General features: G+C 50.6%; 1 protein-coding gene across 1 annotated transcript in view; it reads right to left on the bottom strand.

Moving 5' to 3' along the window:
• SLC24A3 (solute carrier family 24 member 3) overlaps window positions 1-23091 on the bottom strand; it is a 422665-nt gene continuing 399574 nt past the window's right edge. Inside the window, exons 13-17 of the mRNA XM_043478401.1 lie at window positions 19286-19452; window positions 16450-16564; window positions 15160-15272; window positions 3212-3277; window positions 1-1782 (exon numbers count right to left, since the gene is read on the bottom strand). Of these exons, the coding sequence (XP_043334336.1) occupies window positions 1633-1782; window positions 3212-3277; window positions 15160-15272; window positions 16450-16564; window positions 19286-19452 (611 nt within the window). The 3' untranslated portion in view covers window positions 1-1632. The remainder of the gene's footprint in view (window positions 1783-3211; window positions 3278-15159; window positions 15273-16449; window positions 16565-19285; window positions 19453-23091) is intronic.

The raw sequence follows: 23091 nt of genomic DNA, 5'->3' as shown, positions 1-23091 counted from the left end.
TACAGAACAGAGAAGTTTATTTTACACTATCCGTCCAAGAAAACAATCTCCGTAAAACCAGTGCAAAATGTGTAACAGAATCCGTAAGTGTGTCTCAGCTCTGAAAGCCCGAAGTGGTGATTCCCTCTCCCGCTCCTCCGGCCAGCAGGTGCCCCTCGGCCAAGGCCGGCCTCGGTGGGCACCGTGGGCAGAAACATTCAACCCATTTGTAGCAGGTTATTTTTACAATTCATACCAGAGTGTGTACAGGGGAAGGGGAAAACCATACCGAATGAATAGGTGATCAGTGCTTAAAGTAAATACATGGGGCAGCACGGGGCGAGAATCCACAGTTTCAATAAATACAAGTGAACAAGCATGGGTGGGTCTCAACTCCGTGGAGTTGTCTGCGGAGTAATTCAGCGTCGGACAGAACCTAGCAGAGCTGCTGAGCAGCAACTGATAACAACATCCACAGTAATATGCCCTTGAGCGAGTCTGCATCCAACACGTTCTGTGTTTCCAAGGTGTCAGCTCTGTTCCCCCTTCCTGTGCCCCCTCCCCACCCCCGGGGAAGGGAGCGGGGTGCTGGGGCAGCTGGGCGCGGCGACTGTGAGGAAGGACGCTGGCCTTTGAGCCAGCAGTCAGGGTCCAGTGTACTCAGTACGAGGGGCGGTGTCTGTGCAAAGTGCGCTTCTCCACTTCCCGAGAAACCAGTGTCTGTAACTCCTGCCTCCGGGTCACACTCCCTGCCCCACCAAACACCAAACCAAGAGCAGTCTCAGAGTCTCGGGCGGGAGGCACTACCGCGCCGGCTGCCTGGTGCTCAGGATGGAGAGATTAACCGGGGCAGGCAGGCTTCAACTATTGCTTGAGAGGCTAGAAAGAACTGGGGAGAGAGTGATGGTCAGAATGGACAGGCGGGCAGCTGTCTTCTTCCTGGAAAACCCAGGGCCTCAGGGCAGGCCCCCCGGTGTGATGAGAAGGAGTTTGTCCAGGGGCCTCTCCGGCCGCTCCTCTGACGGGCGCTAAATCCACACAAGCTCCAACGCGACTGGGACTTGACCCCAGAGGACGCAGCTGGGACGCCCGGTGGATCAGCGAGGATCCACAGCCCGGTGAGAGAAGATGCGAGGAAAAAAGTCTCCATCTCTGGAAGGAAAGGAAGGAAAGGGGGGAGCCCCCAAAACCAAACAACCCCCAGACTCAGGAACGTAGAAATCAGCCCCAAACATAAGGAAAATCCCAAACGCTCCCTGTCATGCGTGGACCCGCTCCTCTCTCTTCGCCACAGTCTCGGCTCATACATGAGGCCGGCCTTCCATCCAATAACTTAAAAAAGGAGGAGGGGTATATAGTAAGTTTGCCTGGCTCGGGCCAGTTAGCAGCCAGTTTTTCTAGAATCTCATTCACTGTTCAAAAATGGGGCTTGAAAATTCACGCGGAGGTCGGGAGCCTTCACGTGGAGGAGGGCTGAGCCGGAGTCGGGGTGGGGGTCCGGGGCTGGCGGGTCAGGAGGCGGAGGAGGGTGGGAGGGGTAGGGCCAGGGCCCGGGAGGGGTCGAGGGAGCGGAGGCCTGCGGGCGGCGGAGGCGGACTTGGGCGCCCGCTTGTATTGCACAGAAGGAGGGGCCGAGCTGGGCGCGGCCGCGGGTCAGTGGTCCCCGCACATGGGCAGGTTCACAAAGGTGAACACGTTGAACTCCGTCATGATGGAGAAGCACAGGAACACGCCATAGAGGAAAAGGCAGCCGCACCCCAGCTTCCTGTCCAGCTGCCACTTGTTCAGGTGGACGCCAAACACCTGCGAGCAGAGAGCAGGGTCAGAGGGCCCCTCCTCCAGGCGGCCCAGACACCGCACGCGCACTGGGTTTCCCTCTGCCGGCTCCCTCTGTGTTCCTCTTGCGGCTCTGTCCCCAGCATCCTGACCTCCGACTGCCCGGGGCACCGGGACTCACACTTCAGCCTCTCTCTTCCACCTACGCTCACTCCCTGGGCAGTGGGGGCGTCTCATCCGACTCCTTGACTCTAAACCCCTTCTACTCCTGGTGTCTCCTGCGTGGGCTTCCTCCTGAACCAGCTGTTCTGACCTCGCCCCTGGGATGTCAGTTTGGCACTGAAACCTTCAGATGTTGGAACCTTCCAGTTCTTCAGTTCTTTCAGTTCTTCAACAGCCCTCCAGGGCAGAGGGGGCAGTGGTGAGACCCTGTCCCAGGAATGCCCAGCCACAGCATCCCGAGACGCAGTGGACCTGCAAGCCAGCGGGCACTCGGAGGTCAGACGTAAGGTCCCTACGGGCCTCACTGGTCAGTCTGTATAATGGGGCTGATACCAGTGACTACCTATTCGAGTGTGGTGAGCTCCAGATGGGGAAATCCCCACGGTAAGCACTTGTGTGACGGTTACAAGCATAATAACCCTAAGTCATACCAACTTGAAGAACCTCCTAAAAAGAAGGAATAGATGGGTTTTCACTATTGTGTAATGCAGTATTAGATCTGGTAAAACCTTGACGTTGGACTTGCATGCTGGTCCTGGAAATGACCTCTCCTGCCCTCATGAATTCCCATTCTCTACATATGTATGTTCTCATGACAGGTGTGATTCAACAAATAGTTCCTTGAACAATTCAGGAAAAAACACATTGCATTTCTTACTGTGAAAATTCAGTAGCATACGTGTACGTTATCAGACACTTAGGGCATGTGGGTCAGTCCACATGGTGGTGTGAACTTGCTCCCACCAAAGATGTCAACTGAGTTGGAATAGTTTATGCAAGTGGATGGATGGCCAAGGCAGTGCAGTGGCATCAAAGTGCACTCACTGTCCAGCAAGTCTGTCCTCAGTCTTTGAGTGTTGGTCACATCTATGGATTTATGGAGATGTTTAGGAACCTGGAATAGTCAATTAATTAGACTATAACCTTCTGTAGCCTCATGTGCAGTAAAAGTGGGATTCCCCCTATTGCTTTTGATAAATGTTTGTGTTTGACATGAGACAGGCTGCACTTCTGAGAGGAGGCTGGCTCCTTTCAGAAAGGGAGGCTTTCTCGTGGGTTGCCAGGATCCACTTGTGGAGGACACAGCCATGAGATGGGACAACCTCGAGGCTGACTGTCCCTATCCACCGGGAGGCCAAGTCCATCTGGTGTCCAAACAGACTCTGTAGCCAGAGAACCCAAGGGGATGGGGGGAGAGGTGGGGACTGGAGAGCGGAGAGAGCTGCAGACCCACCGTGACGAAGACGGAGGCCAGGAGCAAGCCCACGGAGTAGATCAACCCCCGGCTGTTCAGTCGAATCTGTAAGAGAGGATGACAGTCTGTAAGAGAGGAAGAGTTAGGCTCCCGAAACACATCTGCCAAGTGTGGGGCCGTGAGTTCTAGTGAGGCTGAGACCCTCCTCCAGGATGGAGGGCAAATGGCAGCTCCTCAGTGGGGATGGTGCTTTCCTCGACACCCAGGGGGCACCCTGGCCTGGTCCACCCTCAGCCCCATCCCTGCCCCCTCCAGCAGCTGACTGCCCCTGAATTCTCCACTTGAATTCTCCATCCTATGTGGCCTGATTCTTATTTCCTGGGGGACCTGACTTCCAGGGAGCTTCCGATTTCCCAACACACAACTTTCAGGGTGAATTTAATAACGTGGGTCATGAGAACAATATTTTGAAAAATGTGACTTAAGCTTTTCTTTTTTTTTAAAGACTCTTTTAGGGCCCCTTGGGGGCGGAGCCCCAGGCACCTACCAACATCCCCCTGCGGCACCTTCCATCTTTGTACCTGCCTCTGACTAAGCTTTTTAATCTCTTTTGCATTCAAATGTCTGTGACCTTCACCTGAACTTGATGGGAAGTGGTGAGTGAGGGTTGCTATTTTGAACAGGCAAAGAAGAGTTAACATTTCAATTTCTGATATTTTGTTTGTTTTCCATAGTAACACAGTGGGGTTAACAGGCAAACTTTGAAGATTAAAAAAAATACAAACAACAATTTCTGGAATTCTTAGGAGCCCTGTCAGTGCAACTTCCCTTGAGGCACGCATAGTCTTAGTTCCCTGATCAGAACCTGTGTCTTCAGCAATAGAAGCGCAGAGTCTTAACCACTGGGTTACCAGGGAAGTTCAAGCGCAGTAAGTCTTACCCCCGTGAAAAACTAGTTTCTTGGGGTCTTGCTAAGCCAGACAATCTCACCAACCATTCTCACCTCTGGACAAGACTTGGAGCCTCAGCAGTGCAGTGTGGACCTAAACCAGCATTCCCTGCTCCTGCCTCACAGATGCGAGGCCCATGAAGTGCAAAGGCAGGCGGTCCCCATGGCGATGCCCTTCTGAGAGCAGGCAATGCATTTGGATTGTTCAGCTTTGACATTTAACGTTGTTTTTATTTCTTGCCTTCAAAACTATGAAATTTCACTCTCCAACTCCCTCTTGGCAGTTGCTGGAGAGGAAACAGGAGGCTGGCTGGTTCCTGAGTCAATAGGAATTTAGGCTCCACGGATGTGTCTTTTAGTGCAAACGCACACAGAGACTGCGTCACCCCCAATTTCCCGCGTGCATGTGGCTCATAAAACAGCCCACTGAATCTTACACCGTTTGTTTAAGGACCTGAACCTCCAGCCTCAAAGACTCTGACTTCCCCCACATCGCAGTGTAAAATCTCTGTATGTTCTGAGGTCAGCTCCACCCGACCAGCAAATTCTTTTAGGAAAAACAAGAAGCCCCTGGATTTTCGCTAATTGGTTTATAACTCAGAACACATGTGGTTGTCACTTTGCATTTTCTGACTTGGGTGGTTTGAACACTTGCTGAGGCTTCGGTTCCAAATGGATACGTCCAGCTGGGACTTTACACTATGTTACGTCACAGGGTGGGAGGCTTTCCTTGAACAGTGGCATGAGGTCAGAAAGTGAACGAGAACTGGAGCAGCAGCTTTCTCCCCAGTGTGTGTGCACACACACGGGCTGCACTTGTTCTCGCGGCAGCTCCTCGAAGTGTCCTGAGCTGCCTGAAGGTGAGAAAGCTGAGGCTCCAGGAAGTGGAGTCTCACCCTTGGCCCCGGTGAGACTCAGCTCACACTGTGTGTGTGTGTGTGTGTGCAAGACTCAGCTCACACTGTGTGTGTGTGTGTCAGACTCAGCTCACACTGTGTGTGTGCAAGACTCAGCTCACACTGTGTGTGTGTGTCAGACTCAGCTCACACTGTGTGTGTGTGTAAGACTCAGCTCACACTGTGTGTGTGTGTCAGACTCAGCTCACATTGTGTGTGTGTGTGTATAAGACTCAGCTCACACTGTGTGTGTGTGTGTCAGACTCAGCTCACACTGTGTGTGTGTGTAAGACTCAGTTCACACTGTGTGTGTGTGTAAGACTCAGCTCACACTGTGTGTGTGCAAGACTCAGCTCACACTGTGTGTGTGTAAGACTCAGCTCACACTGTGTGTGTAAGACTCAGTTCACACTGTGTGTGTGTGTGTATCAGACTCAGCTCACACTGTGTGTGTGCAAGACTCAGCTCACACTATGTGTGTGTGTGTGTAAGACTCAGCTCACACTGTGTGTGTGTGTGTATAAGACTCAGCTCACACTGTGTGTGTGTGTTGGGGGTTTCCCCACTGTGTGTGTAAGACTCAGCTCACACTGTGTGTGTGTGTGTGTAAGACTCAGCTCACACTGTGTGTGTGTGTAAGACTCAGTTCACACTGTGTGTGTGTGTGTCAGACTCAGCTCACACTGTGTGTGTGCAAGACTCAGCTCACACTATGTGTGTGTGTGTGTAAGACTCAGCTCACACTGTGTGTGTGTCAGACTCAGCTCACACTGTGTGTGTACAAGACTCAGCTCACACTGTGTGTGTGTGTCAGACTCAGCTCACACTGTGTGTGTGTGTAAGACTCAGTTCACACTGTGTGTGTGTGTCAGACTCAGCTCACACTGTGTGTGTGTGTGTGTATAAGACTCAGCTCACACTGTGTGTGTGTGTGTCAGACTCAGCTCACACTGTGTGTGTGTGTGTGTGTGTGCAAGACTCAGCTCACACTGTGTGTGTGCAAGACTCAGCTCACACTGTGTGTGTGTGTATAAGACTCAGCTCACACTGTGTGTGTGTGTGTAAGACTCAGCTCACACTGTGTGTGTTGGGGGTTTTCCCACTGTGTGTGTGTGTAAGACTCAGTTCACACTGTGTGTGTGTGTGTAAGACTCAGCTCAAACTGTGTGTGTGTGTGTAAGACTCAGCTCACACTGTGTGTGTGTGTGTGTGTGTGTGTGCGAGACTCAGCTCACACTGTGTGTGTGCAAGACTCAGCTCACACTGTGTGTGTGTAAGACTCAGCTCACACTGTGTGTGTGTGTAAGACTCAGTTCACACTGTGTGTGTGTGTGTCAGACTCAGCTCACACTGTGTGTGTGTGTTGGGGGTTTCCCCACTGTGTGTGTGTGTAAGACTCAGCTCACACTGTGTGTGTGTGTGTGTAAGACTCAGCTCACACTGTGTGTGTGTGTGTGTGTGTAAGACTCAGCTCACACTGTGTGCGTGTGTGTGTGTGGTGCAGGTTTCCCCACTCACCTGAGCAATTCTGCGGCACCAGCTGGCTGTCCTTCATCTGACACTACCTACCTGGAGGCGCCATCAGATCCCACAGGCTGGGGCTCAGCCCTGCAAGGCTGTATCCCTCACCCCTACTGGAGATGCAGGTACAAGTCCAAGTTGTCACCTGTGCTTCTGATGAGCAGGTTATAGATCTGAGGTTCACACAGAGGTTCCAAGAGGGAACCCCCTCCTTGGGTTCAGCTGGTTTGCCGGAGGGCTCACAGAGCTCAGAGAAACCCCTTGCTTACTCTGTCACTGGTTGTTAAAACATGATGTGACTCAGATGGACGAGACGCACAGGGCGAGGTGAGGGGAAAGGCTCAGGGTTCCAGGCCTCTCAGGACCCGCTCTCCCTGCATCTCACGTGTTCCCAGAAGCTCTCTCAACCCCATCGTTTTGGGGCTTTTACAGAGGCCTCGTTACAAAGGCACAACTGATTAAATCTACTGCTGCTGCTGACTGAGGGACCTCCAGCCCCTCTCTCTGCCCCAGAGTTCACAGTATTGGGATGCAAAGTTCCAGCCCTCAAATCACAGGGTTGGTTCTCTTGCCAACCAGCTCCATCCTTAGGTGCTGTCCCAAAGTCACCTCATTCACATAAAAAGATAATTCTGAGGCTTTTAGGAGCTCTGTGCTAGAAAAAAAGACCAAACATATATTTCTGACTACAAATTGCAGTATTACACAAGGCCATGGAGCCTGGTAGGGGTCACGTCTGCACTAAGAATCAGGCTTCAGCCTGAAAATTCCAGACTCTTTGGTGCACCTTGCAGGGCACAGGAGAAAAGCCAGGGCTTTCTCCACCTGCTAAGAACTTTCTAGGGTGGCATCTGGGCCCCTCTTACCATCTTGGTGGGGCCACCTGACTCCCTGGAGCCCATGCTGGCATCTGTGGTCTGTGTCTGAGGCGCCTCCTCGAGCCCTGGAAGTGCCACCACCCACCTCTCTGGCCACACCTGTCCACCCCCTACTGGGTTCTCCCCCACACCCGGAATAAAGTCCTCACCCCACCCTCATCTTCAGAATGGAGTGGTTTAGGGAGGGATCTAAAACTTTGATGGTGAGATGGAACCTGCTTCAGGCCTTGGTGACCCAGGAAAGACCCTACCTCCCCCCAAATATCACCTCATTTTTCCTACAAACTCAAGAGCAAGATTCGTCTTAAGGGGATTGGGTGGTATCATTGCAGCCCCCAGGGCCTTGTTAGAACAGCCTTAAGAAGAACCATTCATTGCGAAGCCCCCAGACGATCCCCAGTTACCTCACTAGGTCCGTGGGAACAGTCTGTGGCCAGGCCCTGGCAATGGTTTCTGCATTTTCCTGGTTTCCATGGTGTCAGTATTCCTGCCAAGGTCAAGTGCAAGCTGCTCACGTGGCCTCACTGACAGTGGAGTGGGGAAGGGCTCCGTGCAGCTGTCCCAGGGTTGGGGCAGGGTTTGCAGAAAAAGAAAAACTGGTCTGGCAACTGGAACAGAAACTGTATACCAGGAGATCGACTTAGGAATGTTTATCCTCGAGAACATTCTTCCTCGAGTAGGAAGATGTGGTAGCATTGAGAACTGACTGGTAGGTTCTGGGTGCACTGGCTGAGTCGGACACAGCTTTGCTCTCAGAGGGTGAGGGAAGATGACACCCCCCTCCCCAACTATGTGACTGAAGAGGCAGTGGACATGGCCGGGTGGCTTCTCGGAGGAGGGGAGAGCTAGCGGACAGATGGCATTAGAAGGAGGAACTTGGGAAGAGCCTTCCTCCATGTGGTCAGTCTTTCTGGAAACAGGATGCTCATCCTTGCCCTTTCTGGCTGACCACCCCCCAGCCTCCTTCCCTGGACCGTTTCTCACTACCTGACATTAGAGTATGGTCCTGGTTCTCTTCTCTGTTTACACTTACTCCCTGTATGAGCTTTAGGCTTAAAAACCCATACTAACACTCTTGACTGTCAGAGGTCTTGCCTCTGAATTGATCTCATTGTCTGCCTGATGTCTCCACCAGGAAGACCCTCAGGCACATTACACCTCATCTGGTTCTAAGCACAACCCTGGACGCTGTCTCTTAAATATGCTCTCCCACCCTGGCTCCCCTGGGTTCTCTCTCTCCCCCAGGTCACATATTCTGCTTTACCTACAAATGCTTCATAACTGGTCTGGCTGCCCTCTGTCTTGTCTGGTTCCACGATGGTGTGATCACTCACCTAGAGCCAGACATCCTGGAATGTGAAGTCAACTGGGCCTTAGGAAGCATCGCTACGAACAAAGCTAGTGGAGGTGATGGAATTCCAGTTGAGCTATCTCAGATCCTAAATGATGATGCTGTGAAACTGCTGCACTCAGTATGCCAGCAAATTTGGAAAACTCAGTGGCCACAGGACTGGAAAAGGTCAGTTTTCATTCTAATCCCAAAGAAAGGCAATGCCAAAGAATGCTCAAACTACCGCACAATTGCACTCATCTCACACACTAGCCAAGTAATGCTCAAAATTCTCCAAGTCAGGCTTCAATAGTACATGAACTGTGAACTTCTAGATGTTCAAGCTGGATTTAGAAAACACAGAGGAACCAGAGATCAAATTGCCAACTTCTGTTGGATCATCAAAAAAGTGAGAGAGTTCCAGAAAAACATCTATTTCCGCTTTATTGACTATGCCAAAGCTTTTGACTGTGTGGATCACACCAAACTGTGGAAAATTCTGAAAGAGATGGGAATACCAGACCACCTGATCTGCCTCCTGAGAAATCTGTATGCAGGTCAAGAAGCAACAGTTAGAACTGAACAACAGACTCCTTTCTGGGAAAGGAGCACGTCAAGGCTGTATAATGTCACCCTGTTTATTTAACTTATATGCACAGTACCTCATGAGAAATGCTGGACTGGATGAAGCACATGCTGGAATCAAGATTGCAGGGAGAAATATCAATAACCTCACATGTGCAGATGACACCACCCTTATGACAGAAAGCGAAGAAGAACTAAAGGGCCTCTTGATGAAAGTGAAAGAGGAGAGTGAAAAAGTTGGCTTAAAGCTCAACATTCAGAAAACTAAGATCATGGCATCTGGTTCCATCACTTCGTGGCCAATAGATGGGGAAACAATGGAAACAGTGACAGACTTAATTTTTTTTTGGCTCCAAAATCACTGCAGATGGTGACTGCTGCCATGAAATTAAGACACTTGCTCCTTGGAAGAAATGTTACATCCAACCTAGACAGCATATTAAAAGGCAGAGACATTACTTTGCCAACAAAAGTCCATCTAGTCAAAGCTATGGTTTTTCCAGTAGTCATGTATGGATATGAGAGTTGGACTATAAAGAAAGCTGAGCACCGAAGAATGGATGCTTTTGAACTGTGGTGTTGGAGAAGACTCTTGAGAGTCCCTTGGACTGCAAGGAGATCCAACCAGTCCATTCTAAAGGATATCAACCCTGAATATTCATTGGAAGGACTGATGCTGAAGCTGAAACTCCAATACTTTGGCTACCTGATGTGAAGAACTGACTCATTTGAAAAGACCCTGATGCTGGGAAAGATTGAAGGCAGGAGGAGAAGGGGATGACAGAGGATGAGATGGTTGGATGGCATCACCGACTTGATGGACATGAGTTTGGGTAAGATCCGGGAGTTGGTGATGGACAGGGAAGCCTGGCATGCTGCAGTCTATGGGGTCACAAAGAGTCAGACACGACTGAGTGACTGAACTGAACTGAACTGACCCTTTCCCCACACTACAGCTGGAATTCTCTTCCTCAAAGGATGGACAATCACACCACCCGCTTCCTTGTCCCCACGACCATGGCTCTCCGTGTCCTTGCCCACGTGGCCTCTCTGGGCTCCAGCTCACCCCTGCCACTCATCCCTGCCCCTCCCACATCCCCACCCCCCCACCCCCACCCCCAGGCAGAGGAACTGCCCTCGGGTCCTTCAGTGCCTGGAACATTCTCTTATCTTGGGTCTTCTACTAGCTGTTCCTTCTGCTTAGAAAAAGCCTCTCACCTTTACCTGCTTGGCATAATCTCAGTTTCTCAGGGTGGCCTGGCCCCAGCCCACAGACACATGCTGCCCTGAATGCTGCATGGCCAGCTCTCGGGAGGGCAGGGGTCACACTGTGTGGTCATGTCCTCCCGGAGGCTGGGGATCCGGGAGCACAGGACGGTGTCTGTCTGGCTCACTGAGGCAGCCCCAGCGACGGCTACCAGCTCAGCACAGAGAAGGCAGTCAATTCATGTCTGAGTAGAAGAGTGACCTGGACAGAGGGGTGGGGGGAGAATGCTTCTGATCACTTCTTTTTACCTCCGTGGATTCTGGAATAAGGTGGACTCTTGGTTGGAGAGAGAGAAAGACAGACTCCCTTGCTGCCCCTTAGGTTTCCTTTGCTGCTTCTTAGGTTTCTTTGATGTTTCTAAGCCCCAGCTCAGAAATCTAGATTTTGCCCTAGCTGCCTGGAGCTTGCCTGGTGACTTCCTTAGTTTGGTGGGAGCAGGTAGGAGAGACTTATCACCGAGATGGAATAAGAAGTACTCATTTTCCAAACCAACTTTTAGAAATAGCTCTTACTGGGGGCACTTAGGTAGCTAGCTGGCTTCTGAGCAAGACACAAGTACTGAGAAATGCAAAATCTGTGCAACTGCCTTCCTTCCTTGCTGTCAGAAGCCTGAACCTAATACTTTGCACAAAACAGCTGTCTCAGTGGTAATTTATCCAGTAATCATGACCTGGAAATCCAGCTAGGCGAGATGGAAAAATGGCTTCAGAACCATAGCAGCTCCCTTGCGAGGGTGGAGAGGCCATTAAACCCACACAGGCCGCTGAGTACTGATGTCAGAGAGACAGGAAGATGTCATGGGGGTCACTGAAATGCTAACAGGTGGAGGCCCCTGACTGTCCTTTCGGAAGGAACACTCTCTCCTGGGAAAAGCTGGAGGCAGAGATGAGGGAAGACTAAATATTCAAGACCAATAAGCCTTTAAATTTGCTTTTCCATGAGCCTGAAATTATCTTTGCAAGCAACTTCTATATCTCGGTATGAAGTTATACACGGGTGCCCCTACAGTGTGGCTGGGTGTGGGGGGCTGGCCCAGAGGGCCCGATGGAAGCTGTGGAGGGACCAGGGCATGGACAAATGGGTCACCTTCACGGAAGGATCCAGAGTGGTTCCTCCGACATGCAGATGGAAATTGTGGTAGACTCACCTCTTACTGCAGCTGCGGGCAGTGGCTGTTTGAGCTGCACCAATGCCTGTGGGATTTTACTCTTAATTTTTCCTGGATGTCTGAGAATCACCACCATGAATGCACATTATTTAACTGGGCTGAAATACAGCAATGCTCTCAGGAGCTACTGATGGATGAGGAATGCTCATCCCTACAATTGAGGAAATAAAATGTATTCTGTATTTAAACAAGGTAAATGTCCTGCTGCATGGATGGCAAATGCCAAGTGGACAAGGTCTCACACTCAGGCTCCAGCAGCAGGGAGACAGTGTGGGTAAATGACTGTCAGACAAAGTAGGGTCTTCACTTGTTCCAGCCATATGTCAAGTGCTTGAATGTCTCATGGGACTAGCGGCTGACTGTATTCCACATTCCATGGCTGGAACATTTTCATCACTGCAGAAAGTTCAACTGGGCAGGCTCTGCTCCAGAGTTTTCCCTGATTATAATTCTCTAGTTAAAGTTTCTCTCATTTTCTATGACTTGGAAGAAAAGCTATGACAAACCTAGACAGCATATTAAAAAGCAGAGACATCACTTTGCTGACAAAGGTCCATATGGTCAAAGCTATGGTTTTTCTAGTAGTCAGGTATGGATGTGAGAGCTGGACCATAAAGAAGGCTGAGCGCTGAAGAACTGATGCTTTTGAGCCGTGATGTTGGAGAAGACTCTTGAGAGTCCCTTGGACTGCAAGGAGATCCAACCAGTCAACCCAAAAGGAAATCAACCCTGAGTATTCATTGGAAGGACTGATGCTAAAACTCTGGCCACCTGATGTGAAGAGCCAACTCACTGGAAAAGACCCTGATGCTGGGAAAGATTGAAGACAGGAGGAGAAGGGGATGACAGAGGACGAGATGGTTGGATGGCATCACTGACTTAAAGGGCATAAGTTTGAGCTAGCTCCAGGAGATGGTGAAGGACAGGAAAGCCTGGAGTGCTGCAGTCCAGTGCTGGGTCATGAAGAGTCAGACATGACTGAGGGACTGAACAACAACAACAGATTTTCTATGAAGATCATAAGTTACTTCTATAATCAGAAAAAAGGACTAAAAAAGGAAAGTTTAGATTTGTGGACTCTTGGGAAAACCCTGGAGATTATTTTGGGAATGGCAAAACAGAATCAAGGTGACTTGTATAGAAAGGAAGTAGTGAAGCTTAAATGGAAAATACTGTTCTCAGTTGAAGTACAGAAAAGGATGTGTTACCCAGAAGGGAGGCAGTCCACACGTGACCCAGGAAAAGGAGCTCAGAGGCTGGATTAGAGGGAGTGGAGGGGGCAGCTTGGGATGCCAGAGAGACAGACCCTACAATAGCGGGGCACTCGTGGACCGTGGCTGCTCTACAGCCCCGGTAACAGGTTATCCAGCAGGTCCCTCCTGTCTGGACTCCACTCTCGACCTGGCACCCTGGACCACAGGACTCATTTGCGTCTCCTCCCCTTCCTGTGTAGCCAGCTCCACGAATGACCTGGAGCCCCCTTATAAGTAGGTGGGAATGTGTGATTTATGGGAAAGAATATGAAAAAGAAAATGCATATACATGTGTAATTGAATCACTTTGCTGCACATCAGACTCTAACACAACACTGTAAATCAACTATAGTCCAAAAAAATAAATTTTTAAAAAACCAATATAGGGAAAGATGAAAAAACACTCAACTCACACACAAAAAACCATTACCCTCTAATGGAGAATTGGGTAAAGGGCATAAAGAGATAATTATCTGAAGGAAGAATCTAAAAAGGCCAATACATGTGAAAAAGAATGTTTAGTGTCTCTGGTAATTAAAGTAAGATCGACTAAAACACAGTTAAAAAAAAAACCCACAAAACTCATGCTGCTGAATCTCATAAAAGCCATCAAAAACGTCGTTTTGTAAATCTATGTACCTCATCAGTTTGAATGTCATCATTTTTGATTAACTGTCTAAAAGCACCCACGTGGTCTGCCCCTGCATGACATCTAGGCCACATGCCCCCAGGCTTGCTCTGCTCCTCTTACATGGGTCCCCTTCCTGTTCTCCAACAGGCTGAGTGCATGTCTGCCTCAGGGCCTTTGCACAGCTGTTTCTTTTGCCTGGAATGTTTTTGCTCTGCCTTGCCCCAGTTTCCCCATGATTGCCTCTTCCTAGTTATTCAGACTTCAACTCACAGTCACCTCTTGTAAGGAGCTTTCCCAGACCCTGCTCTATCACCATGTCATCTCCCAATTTCACAGACAGCAGAGCAGAGATCTCAGCTCCTTAGGATACATAATGCTTCCTTCCAACCTCTTGTGCTTATCTTAACTCTCTGGTGAAACCTTCCTGCCAACAGGTAGATTCGCATGAACCAAACATGTATGGCCTTTCTCACCCCGTGTTTAGAAATTTCATCAATGGACACACTCTCCCTACTTGAAACAGCTGCGAGGGAAGAAACTTGGAAACCACCATCATCTCATAAATGAGCCATGATATTTTCTTTGGAAAACACACTTACCTACAACATATTACACAGATAGACTAAAGCATGCTCAATAACACATTCAGAGAAGCACCAACACTGGGTTAGGTATGAACACTGCAGAGGCATCATTCTGTTTTTCTCCCTGACACAGAGAGAAGCCTCTAATTGCAGTTTCTCCCTCATCTCTGGACAGTGTCAGGACAGGAGTGCCCCTCAGCAGAGGGGGAACAATCTGGCAGGCTCGGAAAGAGCACTGATATCTAGCTGGAACTCCCAAGTCCCCATCTGCAAATCCACCTGGAGTCAGAGTTGTCTTGGTTTTGAGAAAGAGCGTGGGGCCGTCACTGTGGAATGTGACGGTCACCAGATCCCTGGCAGAGATAGCGTCATGTACTTTGTGTCCCTTCCTTCAGGAATAAAATATTTTGCATGCAAAACAAATCCGCAGAGCAAGAGTTGGTGAATTAGGGCCTGTGGGCCAAACCTGGCCCCTCTGCTGTTTTTGCAGAGCCTGTGAGTGAAGAAGGGTTTTTACATTTTTGATCAGTTGAAAAGTTTTGAAAAGAATCATAACGTGTCACGACACGTGAAAGTCACATGAAATTCAAATTTCAGTTTCTATACAGAAAGTCAGACTGAAACAGCCACGTTTACTGACCCGCCATCACCTGTTGCTGCTTTCAGGCCAACACAGCAGAGCTGATGACGACTGTGACGGAGACCATCCAGGCCACAGGGCCTAAAGTATTTACTATCTGACCCTTTCCCAAAGCTTGTAGCAGCTCCGTCTGCTCTCTGAGTCCTGAATGTCCCCACGTGGGCCTGACCTTGAGAAGACTTGGCCAGGAGAATTTGTTTCCCCTCAATGCAAGTGTTTCCACGCCTCCTCTGCCCTGAGACACAGTCTGAGCGGCTGAGGTCACCAGCAGAAAATTCCACTTACGTAGGATCCATAATCCACAGCCAGGGTCTGCAGTGCCCAGGGAAGACCGAGCCCGATGAGGATGTCAAAAACATTGCTCCCGATGGAGTTGGACACGGCCATGTCCCCCATGCCTGCGAAGACAAGAGGTCACTGGAGTGAGGAAGGTGGTCCCTGGGGGGTGCCCCAGCCTTTGAAGACTCTCTCCAGCCCCTATTCTGACAGCCAGAGACCTGGGGGGCAGGTGGGCCAGCCCAGGTGCTCGGGCTGTCCCAGACCATCCATCACTGTAGGATGATTCTGATAATAAAATAGTCACTGAATACATATTTTCAATAAATAGAGTGAAATACACATTCTATTGAACTGTTGAGCTTTACTTCAAATATGATCATTGATTAAATGTAATTCATAAAACTAAATCTGGTTGCAAAAATTCTGAAACATTCTGTGGAAAGGAATAAACTCAACAGTCTATAAAGGGCTCATGAGTTCACCGACCCACACAGTTCAGTGTCATTACCCATCTGCTCCACGCCGTATCTGAGTCTTCTTCTAAATAACTGAGCAACATTAAGGAAAATAATGTAACCAGTAGAATTTTGTGAGGACCAGTGGAGGACACTTTGCTAAGGGTGGCAGCTACACACTGCTGAAAACCGATCTCCTCCCACACAAATCAGGTTCATAAAGGAGAGTAGGTGCTGGGAGGTACATGGCCATCTGGGGGGCTCCCACCCAGGCGTGGGGAGACTGTGATCTTGGTTTTGAGGGTGGAAGGGTCTGTTACACACTAAAGAGTAACGTCTGGCAGCTGGTGCTTTGAGAGGTTCTGCAGGGAGTAAATCTTAGGCTATGGGGTCCATCCTCTCTAAGCTCAGTTTCCTCATCCATGAAATGGGTATATGACTGTCTCTAATTCATAGAACTGATAAATTAAGTAAGATCACGTGTCCAAATTGCTCTGTTAGGTGTGGGGCTATCATCAGCAGATGTCTGCTATCACTGTATTTCTTACTATTTTAAATAATAGAAACAATACAACCCCAGAGGGGATGAGGCGACACGCTAGTATTTGGGTCTCTGCCTTTCTCGAGGGTGGATCTTCTGGCTTGTTTCCCTGTTATTCTGATGCCAGGAAGCCTTCTGACCAGCCTGGCACTGAGGTGGCTGGTGCTCCTGCACGGCTGGGATGCGGTGCCCCTGCACGGCTGGGATGCGGTGCCCTGGTAACTGCCGTGTAAGCTCCCCCTGCCCCCCAAAGTAGGGAGGCCTGGCTTCCCTTCCCAGCCCTCCCCATGCGGGCCCCACCTTGTCTGGCCACAATGAGGCTGGCCATGCAGTCGGGCACGCTGGTTCCAGCTGCCAGGAAGGTGATCCCCATGATGACGTCAGGAATCCCCAGCGTGTAGCCGATGATCGTGACCTGGGGGCGGGTGTGGGGGAAGGAAGGGAGGCAGGAAGAGGCTGTGAGCGGAGGGCCGATGCCAGCCCTGCCTGCCTGTCGACCCTGTCACCAAAGCTGAAGAGTCTGCAATCTGGGCAGTCTCTCTAGGGGCAGCGTCTGCACTCCGTGTCAAAGACAGAGGGCTAGGAATGTCTCAGGGAATAGAGAGGTGGAGTTACAGAGCCCATGCTTTCCAACCAAAGACTGGTCTTTTTCACATGTTCCTTTGGGTGAGGCAGGCAGTCTGAGAGAGGAGAAATAGAGTTGCTGGAAAAAGGCAATAGCGGGACAGTTTTTGAACTCAGGATGTTCCTGGGGACCCAGAATGGATGGCTGCCATGCTGTGCTAGGAACTCCACTGTCCACGTCTCAGGTTGGCTGCGTGAAGAGACTTTACTAGAGTTGGGAGGGGGTTGAATGACACCACCCAGTCTAGTAAGAAAAGCCGTCAGCTTTCTTTCCTCCCTTCCTGGCAGCTTGGGAACATCATCTCTGCCCATATCACCCTCTGCTCCATGGTGGCTTACATCTGCCTAGCACTCAGGCACTTTTAGTGTAACTTACTTAACTCTCACTAAAACCCAGGGCATAGCTACTGGTGTTATCTCCATTCTCCAAGCGGCCTTGGGGCATCCTCTGCCCCAGACATCAGGCCCGAGGGCATGGGCAGCACCTCTGTGTACACAAGGGGAGGGGTTAAGTCAACACCAGAGGCAGTGCTTCTATTCTGTAAATGAGCTCATTCTCGCTCCCAGTTTTCAGATGGGCAAACTGGGAGGACAGCAGTGGGTGAGACGGAGTGACCAGGGGCAGGTGGCACGAATGAGTGAGTGGAAAGAGACCCGTTCCGGGCACCCTGGCCTCAGGAGAGGACAATGTGCAGGAGCTAAACGTTAGGTCATTTTGGGATGCCCCCCGCCCCCCCCCCCACGTTCCATAAAATGGCAAGAAACGCAGACGGCATGTGGCCAGTAGCCCACTCCTGCCAGCTCCTCCAGGATCCCTGCATGGGAGTCTAGCCTCACTCTCTCCCCTCCAAAGGTTTGGGGGACGTTATTTAAATCTGCTGGGATGTCTGGCTTGGTCTCTTTCAAGCAGAGGCTGTGTGCCTCATTTCCGCCCAGTGCTGGACTGGATTTGCGGTGGCCTTGGGCTCTCTGCCTTCCATGCTCCAGGGAGGAGAGGGAGGCGCAGAAACACCGCAGTTTCTTGTGGCTGCTCTGGAGCCTTTTGTGCAATGGAGCTGCAAGCGTCCTGCTCACCCGTGTTTTTCTGTTCTCACCCTCAGCGGGGTCCCTGCACGAATTGGTTTTGCTCCGTGGGGCTCGAGCTGGGAAGAGGAGCCTGTCCCCACTGTTCCTGTGGTTACCATGGTTACAGCCGAGGCTGGAGTGCTGGGAAGCGATTCTCCAGGTGTCTGTATCAGGTCCCGAGGGTTTCTCCTGGTCTCTCCTTCCTCCCGGCCCTTTACCAAGGCTTCTCCAAACCTCCCCCAGAGTGGAAGGAGGCAAACAGGAAGAGAGTGAGCCTAAGATCTGTCAGCTACTTTGCATGTTAGTGGACTTCAGAGAAAAACCACTGGACACCGGGAGGTCAGGGATGCCAATGCTATTCCCCAAAGTTGGCACCCAAAGGGAAGGTCAAATAAAAACAGTAATGGACACAGCATGAAGGAGAGACCCCTGCCTATGAGATTTGGATTGAGAAAAAAATGTCTGTGATGTTGAAGGCAAGGGATAACTATGATTAGTTGTGTCAGGTTTACACATTTGTTATTACCTCCAAAATAATCTTTTCAGAACTTTTTTTAGCTCTTGAGTTTAATTCTCCAGCATTTATATTTCATCTCTACCTGATGCTCAAGTACAATTAGATGTACAAATGTCATGGTTTTTAATTTCTTCCCAATTCCAATTATAGTGAATTAGGGCCACTCCCCAGTTAAACACGAGCGTTGTGCATGGGCAGTGAGTGCACTCTGGGTTTCCTAGGATGGCTTTAGGGCAGAAATGCTTTTAAGCGAAGGTCCCTCAATCAATGCCAACTCTTGAATCATTGTTTTAGCTTCAGAAGGGACCCTTGAGCATTCACTTGGTTCAGTGACTTCATTTTCTGGTTGAAGAAACTGAGCAGAGATGGGGAGTGACTATGACGGATGGAGTGTCACTTCTCAGGCCTCCCACCTTGCCTCCATGCTGGCTGCCTGTGACCCTGCAGGTCTTTCCACCAGAGCGGGTGGGGTGTATGTCCCCCACTCCACGGATACTTAGCAGATGGAGGCTGGGTGGAAATCTCAAGCCAAGGCCCCAGAAGGCCCCCATATTTGCCTTTGCCCTCCTGCATCCCAATGACCCACTGTGAGAAGACACTGCCCAGGTAGCCACTGGTCCAAAGAAAATGGGCAAACACAGAGCAGACACGAACCCCACCTGCTGCCTGAACCAAAGGCAACCACACTGGAGCTGAAAGCAGACTGCTTAGCTGGTAAGACCAGTCACCCACAGTCTACCTGCCGACACATGAGCAGGAGGATAAGCTCTTCTGATTCTAAGCCACAGAATCTAGGGCTGGTTGTTACACAGTGTACGGCAGCAACAGCTGGCTGATACAGTGACTGGTCTAAAACCTCTGCCCTGGCTCCCCTCTGGTTGAGAGTGCTTCTCTCTGGAGGGACCCAGCACCCTGGGGTCCTGGACTCACCATCCACACCATCATGTAGGAGAAGGCTGCGATCCACAGCGTGGACGAAGCGAAGGTCACCATAAACCATTTCTCCCAGCGGGGCTTGTTGCAGTTGGGGACGGTGAAGTACAGGACGAAGCTCAGGGGCCAGGTGAACGCCCACTTCACTGTTTCCAGTTTGCCAGCTGGGAAAACAACAAAGGCAAAACAAACAAACAAAAAAATCAGGTGCATTTTTTGGCTCCATCCTCAGCATGAGTGTCCCCAGACATTCAGCCTGACCGTGGTGCTCCTTACCGCAAAGACGCAAGTGCCTTTCCACCAACAAGACCAAGAGGAATAGAAAGTGCCCACTTGTTGGCAGGCCTCAAAATGACAGGATGTGTTGCTTCTGAGTAATACAGCACTGGGGGGGGGGGGGATGGTTTGGCAAATGGAGCCAGGTGGAAGAGGATGCAGAAGATTCTCAGGATACAAACGGGGTGCAGGGAAGAGTGTGGGGTTGGGGTGGAGGCAGAGGAGGGGAGGTAAAGACCACCAGCCCCCTCGCAGTCCTCCCCATGGATAGGCAGTACATCTTCCCAGAGTCTAAGGCCGGCGGGGGGCGGGGGGGGGGGGGCGGGGGTTGAGGGGGGGGCGGTGTCCAGCAGACACAGCGCCACCTAGTGGAATTTCTCAACATCGTCCGTCAACTTGCGGAAATTTTGATGGATGATGTTAAAGCTCTCCAGGTTGCCAAAGCATTGCTTGACTGTTTACATCCCAAGCTGCTATGGATTTGCAAATTCATAACTGCTTCCTGGCTCTATCGGCCTGCTGCTGTGGATAAGATGATGGATCTGTTAGTGATAACCTGTCCTACCATCTCAGCGGCCTGAGTGCTGAGTGCCAGACACAACGGTGACTGTTTTACCATGAGTTCTTGTAGCCCCAGATTTGAAAAACCCATCAGCTCTCCTTTGGCCATGACTACCATCCTGCTTAGTGGCTAAACGACAGCAACAACAAGCCATCCTGCATTAAGTACTAACTCACCTCTGAAAAGAAATATCAACCAAGATCTGCAGAAAGGTCTCTGTGCATCCTTTCTGGTCAACTTCCCACCCCCTACCACCATAGAGGAGTTCTTTCTGTTCTCCATCTTCAAATAAATACAATTATACGGTTTTTGTTTGTTTGTTTGTTTCTACCTTCTTTTATTCAACATAATGCTTTCTGAGTTTCATCCATGGATCAGTAATTCATTCTTAATTGCTAAGTAGTGTTCCAGCCTGTGAATACATTGCAGTGTGACTGCATTCTCCTGTGTCTGGGATTTGGGCTGTTGCCAGTTTTCAGGTATTACAACTAAAGAGGCTGTAAGCTTTTCTGTGTGAATCTTTCTGTGGGCATGTTTTCATTTCCCTTGGGCAAAGACCCAGGAGTAGAAATGCTGAGTCATAGGGTGGGTGTTTTTTTAACTTTATGAGAAACTGCTGAACTGTTTTCTAAAAGGATTGTTCCAGTTTGTATTCCCACCAGAGTTGAGGTATTTTTAAAATTACATTGTGAAAAGTGATGACTAAAATGTTTAACACAATTTATCTTATAATTGTACACCAGCATCCAGCACTTATTTCATACATCTTTCACCAGTCTCCAAATATTTTCTTAGAACTGCAGTTAAGTTACGTGACATCACTTTTGACCCCTGGTCTCCCTAGATTGCAAGGTGGTCTCTAGTGGGAGAGAGAGGGGACTTTCTTATCAGTCCCCATTCTGTCTGTTCTGTCTGAATCGAGTGCCTCAGTTATTTAAACTCCCTGAGCGTCAGTTTCCTCGTCTGTGGAACGTCGACAGAGCAGCAGTCCATGGGGTCACAAGGAGTCAGACACAAGTGAAGTGACTTAGCACTCCCACATGCAGACATACAGACACATACATGATGCATGTGTGCTCAGGCACTTCAGTCGGGTCCGACTCTTCACCACCCTATGGACTGTAGCCCGCTAGGCTCCTCTGTCTGTGGAATTCTCCAGGCAAGAATACTGGAGTGGGTAAGCCATTCCTTTCTCCAGGGGATCTTCCTGACCCAGGGATCGAACCTGGGTCTCTGGCATTGCAGGAGGATTCCTTACCATCTGAGCCACTGGGTAAGCCCATTATATACTATACAGCATATTAAATATATATAAATATTTGTGTATTAATATGCAACATATCAGGCCTTCCCAGGTGGCTCAGTGGTAAAGAATCCGCCTGCTAATGCAGGAGATGTGGGTTTTGATTTCTGGGTTGAGAAGATCTCCCGAGGAGGAAATGGCAACCCACTCCAGTATTCTTGTCTGGAGAATCCCGTGGACAGAGAAGCCTGGTGAGCCAGTTCATGGGTATATGAAAAGAGTTGAACATGACTAAGGATGCACACACAGATGCAGCATATTAAATATATACAGTATATAGAAAGCATGTTATATGCATGCATCACATCAATCATACATGTGCACACGTACACCTATATTCATGTACACACACGTATGCATGCATGTCCTATACTCCTCTATTTGTATACTCCCACACAATTATGTACTTGTTAATGATACCCACCCCAGTCAAGCCTCAGTGGCAGAAACATGCAAATCCAGGTCCCTGCAAGATTCCCGTGAGAGGGAAACAGATCCTTACCCAGTGGCCAAAGTATCTTGGCCTGAGAGGACCCTCGAGTGCCCTCTGCTGGCCTGAGGGCCTCTGCTCACTCACTGCTGCAAGGAGGCAGCCCTGCCCAGGGGAGGCTGTGGCTGGACACTCAGCCCCCAGTCCCGGCCTTGAATGCTGCTTCTCAGCAGCTGGTGCAGCAGAACAGGGGCCCACACTCGGACAAGCCCATCCTCACTTCAGGGGCAAAGCCAGGTGCTGACCTTGCTCCCGGTGTGGCAGAGGAACCCTGAAGATGGCTGGGGGACCCCAGGCCTCAAGCCCGTGCCACCCAGCAGTGGCCCATGGACCAGCAGCATCGGCATCACCCAGGGCCCCACCTGGATCACCCAAGTCAGAGCCCACCCCAAAGATGCCCACAGGAGAGGGGCTGGCGAGGGAGGACTCGGCATCCCACTGACTGCCTCAGCAGCTCAGGGCCCCGGGGTGAAGCTGAGACCTCCAGGGGTGGCAGGGCCAGACGGCGCATCCGTTCTCCCTGTGGGGCTGTGCTTCCAAAGGCTGGAGGGTGCCTGACGTGGGTGCCTGAGCCCACACCTGCAGCCGCGCCTCCTAACGTGTGGGGAGACCCTACGGCCTCCACATGTGCACCGCAATCCTGGGGTGAGGGTGGGGAGCAGGAGTTCAGGATACCCCAAAACTTCACACGTAGGCCTGGAGGTACCGCATCCAGGGGAGAAGCAGGGAGCTCGTGACCCGAAGGGGCCCTTCTGTCCCCCTGAGTGATGCGGTCTGTATGCTCTCACCCCTGTGTCTCTGATGTCTTCCTGGAGGAGTGTGTGTGGATCCTGGGCCCTGGGGCCAACACAGCGCCCGGCCACTTACAAACTCTTTCATCAGGGACGACGTCAGCCAAGTGAGCATTCTCGGAGCGAGGTTACAGGGCCGACGGTGAGCTCTGCAAACAAGGGCTGGGGAGGGGGTGGAATTCCAGACACGGCCCCCAAGGTCTGTGCCCCGATTTTCAGAGCCTGTGGGGAGGCTGAACCACCATCCCTGACTGCATTACACTGTGAAGCAGAGCTGACCTCCAGACAGGCAGGTCATCACTGGAGCCCTCGCAAGCGGAAGAGGAGGAGGCTAGAACCATGAGCAGAGTGGGGAGGACCAGACATAACACACGCAGTTCG

The sequence above is a fragment of the Cervus canadensis genome, chromosome 10 (assembly GCF_019320065.1).
Source record: "Cervus canadensis isolate Bull #8, Minnesota chromosome 10, ASM1932006v1, whole genome shotgun sequence".
In the NCBI taxonomy this organism is placed as follows: Eukaryota; Metazoa; Chordata; class Mammalia; order Artiodactyla; family Cervidae; genus Cervus; species Cervus canadensis.
This window is presented reverse-complemented; position numbering and strand designations above follow the sequence as displayed.